This window comes from Enhydra lutris, unplaced genomic scaffold, assembly GCF_002288905.1.
Source record: "Enhydra lutris kenyoni isolate GAN:26980312 unplaced genomic scaffold, ASM228890v2 scaffoldscaffold21, whole genome shotgun sequence".
Classification (NCBI taxonomy): domain Eukaryota; kingdom Metazoa; phylum Chordata; class Mammalia; order Carnivora; family Mustelidae; genus Enhydra; species Enhydra lutris.
In genome coordinates this window covers 38,891,934-38,910,629 of record NW_019154105.1, presented here as the reverse complement: position 1 = coordinate 38,910,629, position 18,696 = coordinate 38,891,934, and the positions used below count along the sequence as shown (strand labels likewise).

The 18,696-nt window shown below is 34.9% G+C and overlaps 1 protein-coding gene across 1 annotated transcript in view; it reads left to right on the top strand.

The window, feature by feature from the left end:
* The first annotated feature begins 219 nt into the window (after positions 1-219).
* The window catches only part of LOC111149330 (death domain containing 1), a 60,282-nt gene continuing 41,805 nt past the window's right edge, over positions 220-18,696 (top strand). The window contains exons 1-4 of the mRNA XM_022506323.1: positions 220-809; positions 4,802-5,129; positions 7,708-7,887; positions 9,203-9,447. Of these exons, the coding sequence (XP_022362031.1) occupies positions 220-809; positions 4,802-5,129; positions 7,708-7,887; positions 9,203-9,447 (1,343 nt within the window). The remainder of the gene's footprint in view (positions 810-4,801; positions 5,130-7,707; positions 7,888-9,202; positions 9,448-18,696) is intronic.

Below are 18,696 nucleotides of genomic sequence, written 5' to 3'. Positions count from 1 at the left end.
ATTCCTAAGTATGTTAAAAGAGTGACAGTTGTACAAATGACTTGTCTTTCAAGAGGGAGGTAGGCTTAAATGCCTGGTAAGGGTCTTGATAGGTGCTTAGGTTATCTTGCCATACCTCATTAGATGTCAGTGGAGAAATATGATTTGATTCAGTTTTGTATTTTGTTCTCTTTATGTATCTGTGTGTGTGCAGAAATCTCTACTTTCATAGACTGTCTCATGAAAATAAACGAATATTTGGGGAGCACTGCTACACTTCTAAAGAAAGAAGAAAAGGAGATGTGTAATTTATGCGGCATGCATGATGAATGTACCCCACTGCAGACAAAGTCCGCCATTCACGATATCAAAGCAGCAGACATTGCTGCAAGAGGGCAACAAAATGTCATAGAAACAGCTACTGTTTCTCCCACAAATGAAGAGCAGAGTCCTTATACAAACCAGGTCCAGTTAAAAAAAAATAAAGCACATATGAGTTCAGAATTAGTGGGGAAAAAAAACAATACCTCGTTGAATGGAGATGTAACAGAGCAAGGGGAGTCACAGAACAAAATGTTCCCTGATAATGATGAAAATGAAGACGATGAACAAACAGTACACATGACTGTTGAGAACATAAATGGCAACAGGGAAGAGATGCATGACCTAATCCAGACAACAGAAAGAGAAATTCAAGGGACCTCAGAGAGCCAAAGAGAAGAGATTACCACATCCTCAATAACACGTGATATCTCCAGCAAGTATCAGAATAATCTTCTTTCCAATGATTCAGAGAGTCTAAAGCAAAAAAATAACATAATGGAAAAGGAGTAAGTAAATGTAAAGTAGAGGTACTTGTATATCCCTGGTGATAAGCATGTTTGTATAGTTATTATACATAATATTTATATATGACGATTTTATGTTTCCATTTCAGATCTCCAAAATACATTGTAAATCAATAATTCTGTTTAAATTATCCCCAGTAAAGTTATGTGACTGCTATTATCAATATTATTTAAAATTTTAGGAAACAAACATTAAATGTTTCTTTAAAGGAAGAGGATTCCGCTATGAACAAAGTCATTTAAATGAACAATTGTCCAGAACATGAACGCTCTTCTAAATCACTATGCTTTCAATTATAATAAGAAAAAACTAGGAAGCTGTGGAGAGTTCAAATACTAGGAAAACATTTTCTAGCCTCAGATTTATTTTAGCTATATCCTCAAATAAATTCTCACGTTAATTTTATTTATAAATTCTTAACCTCTGTCTGTAGATTCTAGGGGGCATGAGTAAGCTTTAGGCAGTTTTTAAAACCGAGTGTATGGTTTCATATTTATTTTATTTCCTTAGAGATGATACAGAGCCTTTACCAGATTCTCAAAGAGCCCCTGACTTAAAAAAAAAAAAAAAAGTTGAAATTGACAGATATACTTTATGAATTATCTCCCTTAAACAAGGGGATAATCATCCCTATTTGTCCAAATAAAATAAAATATTCACAGCCATAGTTTTCCTGCAAACATCACAGTCTTAGAAGACAATGGGGAGTAATGAAAAGAATCATTGCTTTGGGAATCAGATGGAGTTAAATTTTATTTCCTGGTTTGTTTTCTTTTTCTTTTTTTTTTTTTTTACATGCTAGTTTTGTGATCCTGCTCAACTTGCTTCTTTTCTCAGTCCTATTTTCTTCTTTTCAGAAATAACATATACTTCCTGGGTATATTTGGTAAGGTCAAATGAGAAAGTCACATAAAGAGCCTAGCACCACACTCCTTTGCAGATGTTCACAGTGAGTGAATTGTGAGTGTGTAATTGATTTCACTCTCAACAACCCTCAATTTCTCTACCTCCCTCGTGCTTCCAACCTTCACTTAACCCCTCTCCGCCATGACATATGACATATGATGCTCTTTTCAGGTGTACAGTACAATTTCCAGGACAACACCACAACTGAGTCTTCAATCTCAAGCAACTCATTTTGCTATTTTGACCTTATTTATCTCATCAATAAAATGAAGAGGTTGACTTAGGTCAGCTGTGAGTTTCCTACAGGGCCGAGAATCTAATAAATTTTATAGATGTCATGGAAGTACATTCAGAGCTTGACAGACCCCATGGCTTTAAAGAATTACTGCCCCTACAAAACAGGTACTTAAATTAGTTAATATGTAGTTGCCCATATCACTTGAGAAAAAATTAACACTTCATATTCTCACATTCAGAAATGACTCAAAGTGGGCACCTGGGTGGCTCAGTGGGTTAAGCCGCTGCCTTCGGCTCAGGTCATGATCTCAGGGTCCTGGGATCGAGTCCCGCATCGGGCTCTCTGCTCAGCAGGGAGCCTGCTTCCCTCTCTCTCTCTCTGCCTGCCTCTCTGTCTACTTGTGATCTCTCTCTGTCAAATAAATAAATAAAATCTTTAAAAAAAAAAAAAAAAAGAAATGACTCAAAGCATCAGCTAATGAGTCACTGCTGAACCACTCCCTCTAACACCTCCCTTAGGTGTTCCCTCCTTGGTGATTTCCTCTTTGTAGCACCCAAACCGATTGTGCTTGGCATGCGTATTTATAAAGATGACTAGTCCTTTCAATCCTTCAGGCTAGGAAGCCATCAGGCCACTTAAAATATGTGTATCATAAACAAAACCTGCTGGGAATCTGTTGTGATTCCTCCCTGGATAGCTTTCTGTAAGAAACCTATCTCTCTAGTGTCCTTGTCCTAGTGTGTACAGACTTAAAGGAAAACAAGAGTAACATAAACCAATCTGATTACTTTAGCTGCGGGACTAGATCTCTTCAACTAAGGCTAGAGGAAACGGAAGTATTTACGGTTCTCTTTCCTCACCTCATCTGTCAGTCCTTTAGTGCAGATAGTTTCCAAGGCACGGAAGAAAATTATTTTTAAAATTATACAAGGCTGGGTCACTGTATTCTCTATTAAACAATTCAGAAATTTTTTCTCATTTTTTTGAAGTACCAGCATTAGAGAATATACAAACAAACCAATGTACTGGGTAATTTTTCTTCCAACTTTACAGGTTCAGAATTATAAATATAAATAAATAAACTTCTCTGCAATTTCAACATTTTTAAAAAAATATCTATGTTAGAGGGCGTTATAAAATTCAGTTCACTAAGAATTAAAAAATAGTTAAAACCTGATTATCCTACAAGTGGGTATTAGCGCTCTACTTTGTATTGATCTTCTCATTGACATTGCCAATATTTTAGCCGTTTCACTGACAAGAAATGAAAAGTAGAGAGAAGAGGAGAAACTCAAGCTGGTAATTTTAATATAGAGATGTAATTTATTGAGCATGAAATTTATGCTAACCCCCTATTATAAGAAGTTTAAATATTTTATCTCATTCCTTCTTCAGACTATTGTGAATTAGGTATTAGTTTCAGTTTGTAATGAATAAAGAAGCCAGTGGTTTGGAATGATTTGAGGATATTTTGTCAGAGTTTGGGCTTTTGTGCTAAATATAGATGAATTCAATTATTGATTCTATAGATCTACCATCAGTGTAATTTTCAACAAGTGAAATTTTCTAAGCCTCAGTTTCCCTATCTGTAAAAGGTGATGACAGTAGTACCTGTCTGACTCCCTAGTGAGGGTTAAATGAAACAATGTGGGGGCACCCGGTTGGCTCGCTCAGTAGAACATGCAAACCATGATCTGGGGGTTGCAAGTTTGAGCACCATGTCAGATAGAGAGATTACTGAAAAGTAACAAAATTAAAAAAAAAAAAAAGAAAAAATGCATAACCTAAAATCTGGTCGATAGAGAGAGCTAAAATATTGGCTATTTTCATAATAATTATTGATGTGTAAAGTCAAACAAATAATGACTTATCTCAAATTTCAATCAAATGTTTAAGACTCTAAAACCTTTGGCAAAGGTGATGGTTATAAAAAGCAAGAGTACAAAAAATGGTCAAAATAAACTTTTGGATCAATTCTTCGAGGATTGTAAATATTTTGCTTCTAATTTTAATGGTTAATTATATGTTCACAGTACTTTTGTACCTTTCTTGGGTTTTCTAAAAAACATAATAAACATCATTCGATATAATGCATTTGGATAGTTCCAATACAAGATATGTATTCACCCCCTTTCCTCAAAATTTAGTTAATAATTCAGATATTAGTACTTGGTTTTTCAAGAAGCATTAACAATCTTCAGATTCACATTGTAAAATGAACAAAATGGAGAAATCAACCACCTAAATAATAATAGTAATGTCAATAGTAACAATAGTAATAATAGCTCATATATATAATACCTACTATGTTTCAAGCATGGCTTTTTAATTACTTAACATATACTAGTTTATTTAATTCTCACAGCCTTCTTATGAGACAGGTATTATTTTATTATAATTTTGCAGTCTAATAAACTAAGGCAAGAGAGGCTGATTATCTTGCTAAAGGTTGCACAGTCAGTAAGTGGAAAAGTTGGGATTCACAGGAAGACAATGTGGCTCTAGAGCTTGAACTTATTTATATATTTGTTTTATATTTTATTTCAATTTTTAAAATTTTTTAATTTAAATAATAGTTAACATATAGGGTAATATTGCTTTCAGGACTAGAATTTAGTGACTCATCAGTTACTTAAAACACTCAGTGCTCATCCCAAGTGCCCTTGTTAACACCCATCTCCCATTTAAGCCCACCCCCTGCTCACCTCTCTCCATTAACCTGTTTGTTATCTACAATTACGAGTCTCTTATGGTTTGTTTCCTTCTTTTTTTGCATTTAGCCATATAATACATAAGTAATTGGAAAAACTGTTTATATTTTTCCTGCAGGTATTTTGATTTGCTGAGTGATACCAGCCCCCAAGTGTCTTGTTACATTACGGCACCATCGTATATTCTACAACATCTAGAATGCCGGATAGTTAACAGCATGAGTTCTTTAATAGTGAGCGATAGTGAAGAGTTGGTCAGTAATGTCATCGCTGTTGAATGTTCAGATATGGAAAAAAAAATTCCATTTCCAATATGCATTGCAATTCCATTTACTGCACGTTACAAGGGAAATTACAGAGACATCATGGTGAAAATGTCTGACATAAACCTTCAATCAAGTTACCTAACCCCAAATTCACTGGAAGGAATGAGAGGAAGTTATAAGGTTGGTAAATCCTTGGCTACATCTACATTTGTTGTTTGACTCCTTTACTAAATATTACTCAGACTACCAGATTGTGAGTATCTATAATTATCCCATTAGTAAAAAATGGAAGGGTTAATTAGATTAATACCAGTGAGTCCACAAACTTTTTGCTATCTTTTTATCTTTATGGTCAAAAAGCAGAAATTATTGGCCAAACTTAAGAATGAAGAACTTGGGTCTCAGACCCAGCAACTGTTGTATTTTCACCTGGGAAACAAAATCAAAATCATGGCTTAATTAGCTTCATGCCTTAGACTACCAATAGATTAACATTTAAATGTGACGGACTCTCTGTCTAAATTTAAGAATGTTGGAATCCCCAGATAATACTAGCCTTATTTTTTATCATTCATGAGTTGGGAAAATATGTTAAAAAAAAAAAAGATGAACAATTGTGTGTGTGTGTGCCTTGAAATAGTTTTTAAGTCTATAAATTGTGTTTTGTTCATACACAGAAGACAGTATATGTGGTAGTTAGGATGTGGGTTGTGGAGGAAGATAAGCTGGGTTTGAAATCTGGTTCCTGTACTTCCGTGCTATGTTAGTGTGGGTAAATTATGTAACCTTTCCATGACTTAATTTCTTTATCTGAAAAATGAATACAATATTAGTTCCACCTGATAGGGTCATAGGGATTAAATGAATAAATTCACTTAGAGAGATAAAAGGAAGCCTATAATCATGTGTTAGTAGTTAATAAATTACCATTTTTCACGGTCAACTTATTGTAGTAACTGAGTTTCTCTATGGTCACAAATTCATATGTTTTGAAGACAGGCTATAGAAGTTATTAAACTCAGCATAGAGTTGATGGGAACTAAGGTTAAAGATTCTTCTGTGGACCACTGAATTTATTTTTAAACAGATTATTTGATTTTTTAGCTTTATGAAAGTTGTTATTATTTGAAGACAATGGCAAGGAATAAATATTTAAAATTCCACTAAATAAGAAATGCTTTATAATATATCTCTTCTTCTTCTGATTTTTGTCTTTTCTGAGTTACAAACAAGGTTATACAGTAGAATATGAAAGTGAACCCTGTTCTAATTATTTATTCCAATTCATGTCACTAGCATATTTTATATTTAGTCCAAGAAGACTGTATGTCTAATAGTCTGGTCTGCATTGCTCTTGACTGTGGCTTTTTAATCTTAAGCAGTCTGTGTGACTGTCATTATAAAAGCAAAAATTGTTGACAGTGCCTGGGACTTTCACAAAATGGACAGCAAAATATTTTGTAAATGGATCATAAGAGCAAGAAGGAAAACAAAATAAGAGGACCATTGTCTACTGGAAAATATAAAAGCATATACTTTTTATAGTTTTCTAATGGCAGTTATCCCTATTTTTAGCTCAAAAATTTTTAAACTCTGGATTCCTTCCAAAATTTTGTGTGGTTCATAGGACATTTAAGAATTCTAATTCTGGAGTGAGATAAACAAACCATCATCAGAATTCTGTTCCTAACACTCCCCTGCTTAAAAACACTTCCGGTTCCCAGCAACTGCCAAGTAGGCTCTGAATGCACAACCCACTATCACTTCCGGGAAGACTTTTTTTCTTACCTCTCACCATTTTCCCTTCAGCCAATCAACTACATTCATCACGCCCTGAATTTTCCCAACAACGGATTCATGAAGTGATATTGTGAAATATCTTCCTTAGTTTTCAAATGACAGATTATTCTCCATTGCTCCATTGTGACTATCCCTGAAACACGTGTGTGTGTGTGTGTGTGTGTGTGTGTGTGTGTGTGTGTGTCTGCATGGTTGTCCACTCAGGCTGGGGCGGAGCCAGGCTGGGGCGGAGCCGGGCTGGTGTTTGGGGAGACATGAATAGACCAAATGACTTTTAAATCTTCCTCTTTATTTTAAGCTTTGGTGAGTATATGAGTAGATAATTTTGTTTTCCTTTATGTACTCAGTTCCTTTTCTGTGTGATTAAAAAGCTTGAATACGTGCCTGCATATATGCATTACAAATTTAAATGTCACTATATAAAAATGAAACACAAATATCTATTTTCAGTCATTTGTTCCACTGCATGGAGAAAAACAGAGAAAATGAATTTACTAAGAGACTGTGAATTGTCAGAAGGAAGAATTTGCTGACAGAACAGGTGCTCTAGCTTTTGCATAAACTACCCAAATGATGACGTTTGGGATTCCCTAAAACAGTGTTGAATTTTCTAGATAAAGACCAATATTTAAAGTTTATTCTGGTAAAGGAAGAGAGGATTCAAAAAACAGTTAATATTTGTGAAAACACTGCTTGTGATTGTCCATTCACTAAACATTTCGGGGGGGATTTAATTTAAATTTTAAAAATGTATTTATTTCTCTCTTTTCTGTCATGTAGTTCAAATTTGAGAAACTAATATCTACCTCTGCTTCATCTCATGAGATGACCACCCTTTGGAGTTAATGGAATCTTTCCCAACTGTGGGAGATTACAGGGATAGCAGATAGAATACGTACAGCAGATACTCCCAGAACTGTGCTGTGTTAATGTACTTTCATGTCTTCAATCCATACAGGGGACCTGTGCTGAAGTGAAAGTGTACAAGTTGGGTATCTTTTCTGTTGTGTCTTGTTTAAAGAAAGAGTCCTTCACAGTAACAAAGAAAGGCCTTACTCTTAAGCCAAGCATGGATTCCCGAGTGTCCTTAAATTATCCTCCGGGGGTTTTCAGCTCACCAGTGCTGGTACAATTAAAGGTAAATATTAAAAACTGGTCAGTTTCGGGGTGCCTGGGTGGCTCAGTGGGTTAAGCCTCTGCCTTCGTCTCAGGACATGATCTCAGGGTTCTGGAATTGAGCCCCGAATCGAATCGGTCTCTCTGCTCAGCGGGGAGCCTGCTTCCTCCTCTCTCTCTCTACCTGCCTCTCTGCCTACTTGTGATCTCTGTCTGCCAAATAAATAAATAAAATCTTAAAAAAAAAAAACAAAAAAGCAAAACTGGTCAGTTTCTTTTCATAGATTTTGTGGGTCAGTAAACATGATCCAAAAAGGCTAAAGAAGATACAGCTTTTTATTATACCAGTAAATGAATTCTTCTCTTACACTTCTAATGACCGAAAATACAGTGTTATTAGTGATAAAGTGATAATTTAGAGCATAGCGAATCTCATTCTAAAATAAATCCCTGCTGTATTTAAAACTTTCTTAGCTACTGTCGTGAGTGTTTGTGTGTCTCCTTAATGTTATTTATTGACAAAAACATATGTTGAGTATCTATGATAAAACTGATGCCAGACATTGGGACATTTACGAGTCAAGATTTGCATCTGAGAGGATGGCAAACAGGAGGCTAATCAATGAAAATATTTATAATTATGAATGTTTCATTATACTTAATTATAAAACAGCCCTTTTTTGAAATGAGGATTTAAAATATACAAACACTATTTGCAAGGTATACACAAGATGTAATGGAACGTGGTTGCACATTTTAAAAGATACACTTTCTCCATATTTCTTGTCCTTACAGCCTGACTCTTCCCCCTTGCTTGCCTGTTTCTCCCAGTTATTTTAAGTGGTTAGCGAGAAAGAAAAAGTAGGGAAAAAAACCATATTATGAGCAATTTATTTGTAGGTATTTTCCATAAACTTGAAATTTTAGAATCATGCTAGCTATTTTTATCAGCCATTCTTATGTGAGAGGAAACAAATAAATATAGTCTTGTTTTTCTAGTTTCTGAAGATCACTTGATCTAACAACAGTTCTAATTAGAAATTATGTAAAATGTCTATTTTGTTTTCTAGGTCATTTTGTTGCCTACAATTAAGAGTGTTTCTCAGTTATTTATAACATAGGACAGGGAACCTAGATTTCAGAAAGACTTTGTAAAAAAGGGAACAAATGCTGTGTTTTTTATAAATTAATGCAGTGTTGATTCTATCAACAATGCACAAGGAAGTATATAAAACTAGGTTCTATTAAATTTTCAGAAAATTGGTTTAGTAATGTGTTGATACTTTGCATCTTTTGCTATTAAAATATATGAATATATGTATTATTTCCTTGTATAGGTTCAGCCAGTTGACCCATCCTTGGTGGCATATCTAAAAACACAGCAAGATACTTCTTACCCGGTAGTATCCACAAGCCCTCTGATCCATGTTAAGCACCCATCAATACATCCTTTCCAGAAGCCAGTCACTGTATTCCTACCTTGTGCTCCACACCCTGATAAAAAGACCCTTGGGTCTGAGATAGATCATAAAAGAACAGCTAGTGCCACGACCAACAGGATCATACCTTTATACCTCAACCGGTGAGTTAAATCTTACTGTCTCTGACTTGATGATAAACAAAGAAATGTAAATAATTGAAAAATGTAATTTTATGTCACATATTTAAATATCAGTATTAAAATATTATGAAACATTTTGAGGTGCCTGGGTGGCTCAGTGGGTTAAGCCTCTGCCTCCGGCTTGGGTGATGATCTCAGGGTCCTGGGGTCGAGCCCTGCATCTGATTCTCTGCTCAACAGGGAACCTGCTTCTCCCCAACTCAACTGCCTGCCTCTCTGCCTACTTGTGATCTCTCTCGGTCAAATAAATAAATACATAAAAATCTTGAAAAAATATGAAACATTTTAATATAGAAATAAAATACTGTGGATTCATAAAAGGTAATAATTTTAGCTGTAACATGCCCAAATGTGTGCTATGTGATAAGGCTGATACAGAGGAAGTAAAATTAAATCTTGCTTTCAAAGAAATTATGATACGGTCTATTATAAAGATGTGGTATATTGATTTTAATTTCTATATTTAAGAGTGTTCTGTAAATGTCAGAAAAGAATTAACGTGAACCTTTCCAAACCAAATTAAATTTGAGTCTGTTTTTCCCATATAGGTAGATTCTTTCCTAATTTTTATAATTAAAATCCCCACTGATAAGAAAAATACACATACTGAGTTACTAGCCAGAAATGAAATTCAAAAGGACAGGATAACAACAAATAGGGTACACACAGAATAATCCTGATCTTAATTCTTATCCTTTCATTTAATACTTATTTTCTTTTCCTAATGAAAAATGTAGAAGGGAATTTCCTACTCTTCAGTTCTGAAGGAAAAGGGTTTTGTTTTCCTCTGAAAAACTGGAAGAGGGAGAAACAACTTCAGACACTTAATTGAAATGCTAACTACTATTCATTAAGAAGCTTCTGTGTGCCAGGATTCCTGTGTATATCTTCTTATCCAATCTACCCACCATCTTATTTTCATTTTATTAGAGAGAAGATTGAAACTCAGTATGAGTAAGAACTTGTACAAATATCTGTATCTACCAAGTGGTGTAATCTTGGATGCACCCACATATCTCTAGATCTACTCATGACTCTGAGTAGCTATCATTTATTTAGTTTGAGGCTGCCAGGCTGGAAATTAAGAAGAGGATTATTTGTCCTTTCCCACCATGTCTACAATTTAGGGTACTGGCAATGGTAAAACATCAGGTTATGGCTGGGAGAAGAAATTAAACTTTCCCTCATGTTAGATCAGTGAGAGAAGGCATAAAAATATATATGTGATCCAGTGATATGTACTTTTGCTACTTGAGAAATATATATATATGTAATATGGTTAATATATCTATATATAAATATAATAATTATTATATAATATATAATATTTAATAAATTTATGTAAATAATATAATATAATAAATATAATTATTATATTTATATTCTATATATATGCATATACATATATACACACAGTTGTAGTTTAGTTAATCATTCCTGTGTATCATGTGTATCATGGTAAATTAAGATTTAAAACCAGAAATATCCTGGAGCTTCCAATTTAAAATGTACAGGCTAATAGATTAAGACATTCTCTTTTAGACATTCCCTGAAATACATATATATATATTCGTAAAGACAAGAACTTAATTCTTTTTTTTTTTTTTAAGATTTTATTTATTTATTTGACAGAGAGAGATCACAAGCAGGCAGAGAGGGAGGCAGAGAGAGAGAGAGGGAAGCAGGCTCCCCGCTGAGCAGAGAGCCCGATGCGGGGCTCGATGCAGGGCTCGATCCCAGGACCCTGGAATCATGACCTGAGCCGAAGGCAGAGGCTTTAACCCACTGAGCCACCCAGGCGCCCCAAGAAGTTAATTCTTAAAATGGATTTTACCAGAAACCTGTTGCTAGAATCTGGTATTTCTACTGTATATAGAGGATGGATGGCAAAGGATTGATAAAAAATAATTTGTGACTGATACCTACTTTCCATCATAAAACAAAACCACTCCATTTGTAAGAAAGATGATAGAAAAATAATTTGTGTATCCTTGGTTGTCTATTCCCATAGTTTGAGAAATATAAATTTATCTCTGTAATACACAGACAATCATCTTTTGGAACTGATTACATCAGTGTTCCTTTGCTCCTCTTTTGCTGTACTTCCATATCCCTCAGAAATGACAGAGTAGAATGCAGAGAGAAATTAGAGACAGCATTTTTCATTGTCAAAACTGAAATTCCCATAAGTATAGGAATAAGAATAGAGACAATAAGAGCCCTTGTAGAAATCATGCAGACGGTGGCACATTTTCATACACTTAATTTATTCAAAACACTTAAAATCCAGTTATCCCAGGTAGGAAAAGATGACACATGGTAATCCAGATAAATGATAGTCAGTAAAAATGATTAGACACTTAAAATTGATTTCTAAATTATGCACATGGATCTGCTCTCCAGATCTAAATCTCTTAAAGAGATTCAAGTGGTTGCCAAACTGGAAGTGTGTGGATGAATATTTATTCAAGATTAAGGAAAAAAGCCCTACATGGTTTCTTAAGGGGGAGAAAAAAAACTTAATACCAATCAAAAAGATTCCAAAAACAGAACAAAACCACAAAAATCAAATTATAGAAATAGGGAAGGAGAACATCGTCCTGACATTTCACAGTAACTTGAATAATGAGAATCCTAGTTCCCTGGAGAGTATTATGGGAATCTATTTTGGAAACTTAGTAGTATCCAGTAAGCAAAATTTCTGAGAGGCAGAAAGCCATCAGGATACACCAGAGCAAGATGAGGACACAGGATGAGATACAAAGATAACAAGCAGAGATGAAAAGGGACCCAGGTATGATAAGGAATCATTTGAAGTGATGTCACCTAATAATTATGGGTACCATCAAAGGAACAACCAAAACAACCATAAAAGAAGCAATAATCAAAGGCACAGTTAAATTTAATTTCTTGATGTTGATTAAAGCCTTGAGTTAGAAAGTGCTGATTGATTACTAGACACAATTATGAAAAAGAAAAAAAAGTAACAATGCTTATATAGGCATGATTTGGGAAATGGGAATGTATATTTAAAGGAAACAATTCTATAACAACCCATTCAGCAGGAACAGATTAAGTAAAAAGGAATAACATTAGTCTTGCCTCAGTCTCATTCATAAAAGCAAAAAGAAGAAAGGAAAAGTTGATATGGCAAAGGAAAACCCAAAAAACCCAAACAAACAAGAAAACAGCATGGGGATATTAAAGGAAAAAGATGATTAAATAAAATAAGCAGTTACATTAAATAGATATAAACGGGTTAAACATAATCTATACTATTGTTCATCTTACACAAATCTCTAATACTTTTAACACCATCTATGCTATATTTGAGGTGATTTCCTTAGATTTGTCATGTATTTTACCATTTTTAAAATATTTTACTATTTTTTAAATCACTTGTTTCAACCATTCTCACTCATTGTAATACTCATTTTTTTTTAAAGATTTTATTTATTTATTTGACAGACAGAGATCACAAGTAGGCAGAGAGGCAGGCAGAGAGAGAGAGGAAGGGAAGCAGGCTCCCCGCTGAGCAGAGAGCCCGATGCGGGGCTTGATCCCAGGACCCTGAGACCATGACCTTAGCCGAAGGCAGAGGCTTAACCCACTGAGCCACCCAGGAGCCCCTGTAATACTCATTTTTAAAAGGCTATTGCTATATTTTAAAAATCATTTTTTCCACGATGCTTTGTTTTTCATTAAGCTTTCCATTTCTTTCTTTATCCCCTTAATCATTGTAAACACACTCATTTTATGGTTTCATTCAGATTATTCTATCACCTACCTATTAACATGTTTACTATTATCTATTAGCATGGTATAATCCAGAACATTGTCTAAAATGCTGGTTCTCTCCTTAGAAATTCATTTCCAAGTATTGATTATGATTTTTTGTGAGATCAACTTTTCTTCTCCCCTTCCCTCCTGCCCAGAGCTTCTTTGGGTGTTTGTTGATTTCTTGAGCCCATGTTCTAAGAGAGTTTGGTTGTTTTTGTTGTTTCTCATTTCATGGCTACTGCTGCCCTTTTGGGATTCCAGTTTTATGACTGAGTTAGTTCTAATAGCTAGGGGCTGCATATAATGTGCCTGATAATATGTTCAGCTCCAGCCCCACACACCTGGTGTGAATGCATGGTTGGTGGGGCAGCGTGTGTGTATGGAGGAGACTGATGACTGTGGAAGTATCCATAGAATCAATTGCTCATGTTCCCTAGGGAGAGAAGAGAATTCTAGCTTTTTGAGATTCTTTAAAAAAAGATTTTATTTATTTATTTGAGGGAGAGAGAGTGAGCATGAGTTAGGGGGTTGGGGAGTGGCAGAGGGAAATGGAGAAGCGGACTCGCTGCTGAGCAGGGAGCCCTCTGGGGCTCTATCCCAGGACTTGGAGATCATAACTTGAGACAAAGGCAGCCGCTTAACCTACTGAGCCAGCCAGTGCCCCTAGTTTTTTGAGATTTTGTTAATTTCCAGACCTAAGGGATTTCCTTTCTGGCTTTTGAGTTCCCCTACCTTGCTCTCTGTGTGTCTGTGTGTTTAAGAAAGAGAGAGTTTTTGTCCAGCATTTCTATGTAGCAGGAAGATGACCATTTGTCATCAATTCAATTGGCCAAAGTGCAGATTTCTCTTTTTTCTCTGTTTCTTTGCTATAGTATATGCACTTTCTGCTAGAAAATCCTTTTCCTATCCATGTTTACATGAAGAACTCTGTTTTTTTCTGTAAGTGGTAGTTCAACTCTTTCCTTATCTGTCAAGACATTCTAAAATCTCCAAGAGGGACTGATTTTTTCTCTCTTTGTGTCAGTCCCATTCTTTCTGCACATCCTATATCATACCATTGTATTATTAAATTCTCTTTTCCATTTAGCATCACTCAGCACAAGTACAACATATTAGGTGCTCAATAAATGTTGTGTGAGTTAAATAAATTAATGAATAAATTTGTGGAAATGTAAATAGTATTAGTAATTTTTCTTTATTTTAAACAATGTTAAATTAGTATTTTATAATAGGCGCTGTTGTTATTAGCGCTAGATATGGTAGATGCATTTTCTCTATCCAGTGGAGCATAAAACAATAAAATGGGGGTCAGCTGGGTGGCTCAGTCATTAAGTGTCTGTCTTTGGCTAAGGTCATGATCTCAGGGTCCTGGGATTGAGCCCTGCATCGGGCTCCCTGCTCAGCAGGGAAGCCTGCTTCTCCTTCTCCCACTCCCCCTGCTTGTATTCTGTCTCACTGTCTCTCTGTCAAATAAATAAATAAAATCTTAAACAACAACAACAACAATAAAATGGAATCCTATACCAGCTATTTGTTTACATTCTTTCATCAAAGGGTGAAAATAGGTGGACATTTTCTGTGGAAATAGGAACACAATGAAGCACTCTGTACCTCATAAAATTAAAAAGATAAAAACTAGTTGAGGCCAAAACATAATCTAAATAAAAAGAATTAAATGTCTTTATTACACCATATTCCTTTATGTCTGAATGATTTCTGGGAAAAAGTCATCTAATTATGAACCAGAAAAGATATCTTGACAGTAATGAAAGGTGACATTAACTTATTAAATAAAAGTTTATTCCATATTATATTAAAAACATTTTAGAGAGTCAAATATGAAAACATTTTTCTTCATGAAAAATGCTATTTCTGCATAATGTTGTTGGTTTTCAGATGATCTTGTTCAAATGTAACATATACGAGAGTCATATATGAGAATATTTGTGAAATAGATATGTCATGTCACATGAGAATAAAATAGACCAGTCGGTAAAACTACCATGTAACTTAAGAAATCAAAAAGAGATGATTCCCCAGAATAGCTGACACAGGAGAAGAACAGAGTTGGAAGAGGAGCACTACCTGATTTTGAGACTTACCTTATAGCTGTAGTAATCAACACCGTGTGGTACTGGGGAAAGAATAGGCGAATAGATCAACAGAACCCAACAGAGAGTCCAGAAATAGATCCACATGTATATATAGTTAACTCATATTTGACAAAGGAAAAAGGCAATGCAATGGAGAAGACAGTCTTCTGAAGAAACTGTGCTAGAACAAGTAGATGTCCACATGCAAAAAACAATGAATCTAGACACAGACCTTACACTATTCATGAAAATTAACCCATCATGGATTATAGACGTAATAATAATTATAGATATAAATGTAAAATGCAAAACTATAAAACTCCTAGAAGATAACATAAATGAAAACTTAGATGACCTTGGGTATGGTGATGACTTTTAGATACAACATTAAAGGCATGATTCCTGATATAAATAAATTCATATGCTGGACTTCATGAAATTAAAAATTTCTGCTCTGGGAAAGAATATCAAGAAAATAAAATGAGTCACAGATTGGGAAAAAATATTTTCAAAAGACACGTCTGATAAAGGCTGTTTTCCAAAATATACAAAGAACCTTAAAACAACAATAAGAAACAAAAAACCTAATTTAAAAAGGGTCCAAAAACCTTAAGAAATACCTCAGCAAAGAAGATACATACTTGGCAAATAAGAATCTGAAAAGATGCTTTATGTATGTCATCACTGAGATGCAAATTAAAGCAAAAATGATACATCAATACACATCTTAATAGATGGCCAAAATCCAGAATACTGACAACCTTAAATACTGGTGAGGATGTGGAGCAGCAGGAATTCTTATTCATTGCTGGTGGGAATTCAAAATAGTACAGCTGGAAAACTGTTGGTTTCTTAAAAAACTAAACATACTCTTCTCCTAAGCACTTCTGGTTATTTATCCAGAAGAGTTGAAAACATGTCAACACAAACACCTGCATAATTTATTCATAATTTACTTATTCATAATTGTCAAACCTGGAAGCCACCAAGATGTCCTTCAGTGGGTGAAAGGATAGATAACATCCACAATAGAAATTTACTCAGTACCAAAAAGAAATGAGCTATGAAGCCAAAAAAGACATAGAGGAATTTTAAATGTATATTACTAAGTGAAAGAAGTCAGTCTGAAAAGTCTACATGAAATGTACTGTATGACGTTTTGGAAAAGGCAAAACCATGGAGACAGTAAAAAGATCAGCATTTGTCAGAGGTTGGAGTGATAGAGGGACAAATAGGCAGAGTACAGAAGATTCTTAGGGAGGTGAAAATACTCAGCATGATAATATGATGATGGGTACATGTCATTCTACCATTTGTTTGAGCCTATAGAATATACAACACAAAGAGTTTCCCTGAGGTAGACTGTGGACTTTGGATGATTATGCTGTGTAAGTGTAAGTTCATGAATTATAACAAACGTGCCACTTTGATGGGGGATATTGATAGTATATTAGGTATGCATATGTGGGGGTAGGAGATAAATAGGGAATCTCTGTACCTTCCTCTCAATTTTGCTGTAAGCCTAAAACTGCTATAGAAAAAAGGGATTAAAAAAAAAGAAAAAAGAAACTATCCTTGAAAAGTCCCCAGCAGTGTCTATTTCTACTTGTGGAACATTGGAACAGATCTTTTTTTTTTTTTTTTTTATCTTGGGAAAAATCTTCTGAGTATCTTTTAATTTTGTGGCATTAAGGCATTTATCTCAGAGCAATGTATTGGGGGCACTGTTAGACCTGAAAAGGGCAGTCTGGAGTGCACATCTCCTGTTGTCCACCCAGACACTTTATTTTTTGGGGAATTGTATTACAAATTCTGGAAATTGTTCTTTCCATCTATGTGAACGTAATGGGATTTTTCATGTTTTTCTATGTCCCTGTGAATTATAATTGAACACTTGAACATAAATAGGCCAATTATAATTCCCTTAATGCCTGAAATTTTGATACAGAAAAGTCCTTAAGAAATAGCAAGGTCAATTATTCTTGAATAAACAAATTGATTTAATAAAGGTTGATTATGTTTTAAGGATCTCTTAATACATCAGAATGTCTCGTGGAGTGTGAGCAGATGCTATTCACTATTAGGCAATACTAGATATGAAAGTTTGCTAATAGCATATATACAAGGAAGGGTTTATTTGCAGATAAACAGGAACAGCTTGTCAGGAACAGCTGGGATAAGCAAGGATGCTGTCAAATCGTTTAATTTCAAGATGAGGTATATGCATTATCACATTAAAGTTTGAATTTGAAGTGATGGATGTGTTAACTAGCTTTACTATAATCATCATTTTACAACATATACATGTATTAAATCATCACATTGTACACCTTCTACAATATGTCAGTTATATCTCAATAAAGCTGGAAAAAATGAAATCTAATTTTGATCTTTATATCATTGAGGATTTTTTAATTTTTATTTTAAGTGTCAGAAAAGGAAACTCAAAATTTTAAGGAGAAAGAAATCTCTGGTTCATGTAAATAAAGTCTGGGGATATGTTTATCTTTACACTTCCTCTTAAACCAGAAAGTACCTAGTCTCTCTCTGATCTTTCTGCCTTTCTCTGTGCCAATTCCATTCTCTGACATTCTCCTGTTCCTCATGCTGGCGATAGCTACACCTTGATAACTCCATGTCCAGTGAAAATGGGGAAGCTTCCCCATGGATATGCATAAAGGCCCTGAGAATTATTCTTACTCTAAATCAATTACAAACCCATCCCTGAACAGATCACTGGGACCAGAAGGATGATGCACTATACAGGGCAGGCTAGGTTAGGTTATGGCATATTAACAAAAACCTGAATTCCCAAGGGCTGGTTATAATCTTTATATCTCACACATGCTGTGTTGTCATCAAAGGCAGGCTGCTCCTTGGTTATCCTTACTCTAGGACTCTGGCTAAAAGGCAGCCACTTTCTGGCTGCTGTCAAGTAGCAGAAGAAAAAGCTTTGGATAGATTCACATGAGCAATTAAATGCTTGGTCTCCAAGTGACATTCACTGTTCATTAACCACAATCAGTCATATGGCCCCACTCAACCACAGGGGACAGGAAGTGCAGTTCACTCTGGAAAATGGTATGGAGGGTCCTCAAAAAGTTGAAAATACAATTACACTCTGACCCAGCAATTGCACTACTGGATATTTACCTGAAAGATACAAATGTAGTGATCCAAAGGGGCATCTGCACCCCAGTGTTTATAGTAACAATGTCCACAATAGCCAAACCATGGAAAGAGCCCAGATGTCCTTTTACAGTTGAATGGATAAAGATGATGTGATATATATATATATCACAAATATTAACCTTTCCACTTTGCAAGCTTCCCTGAG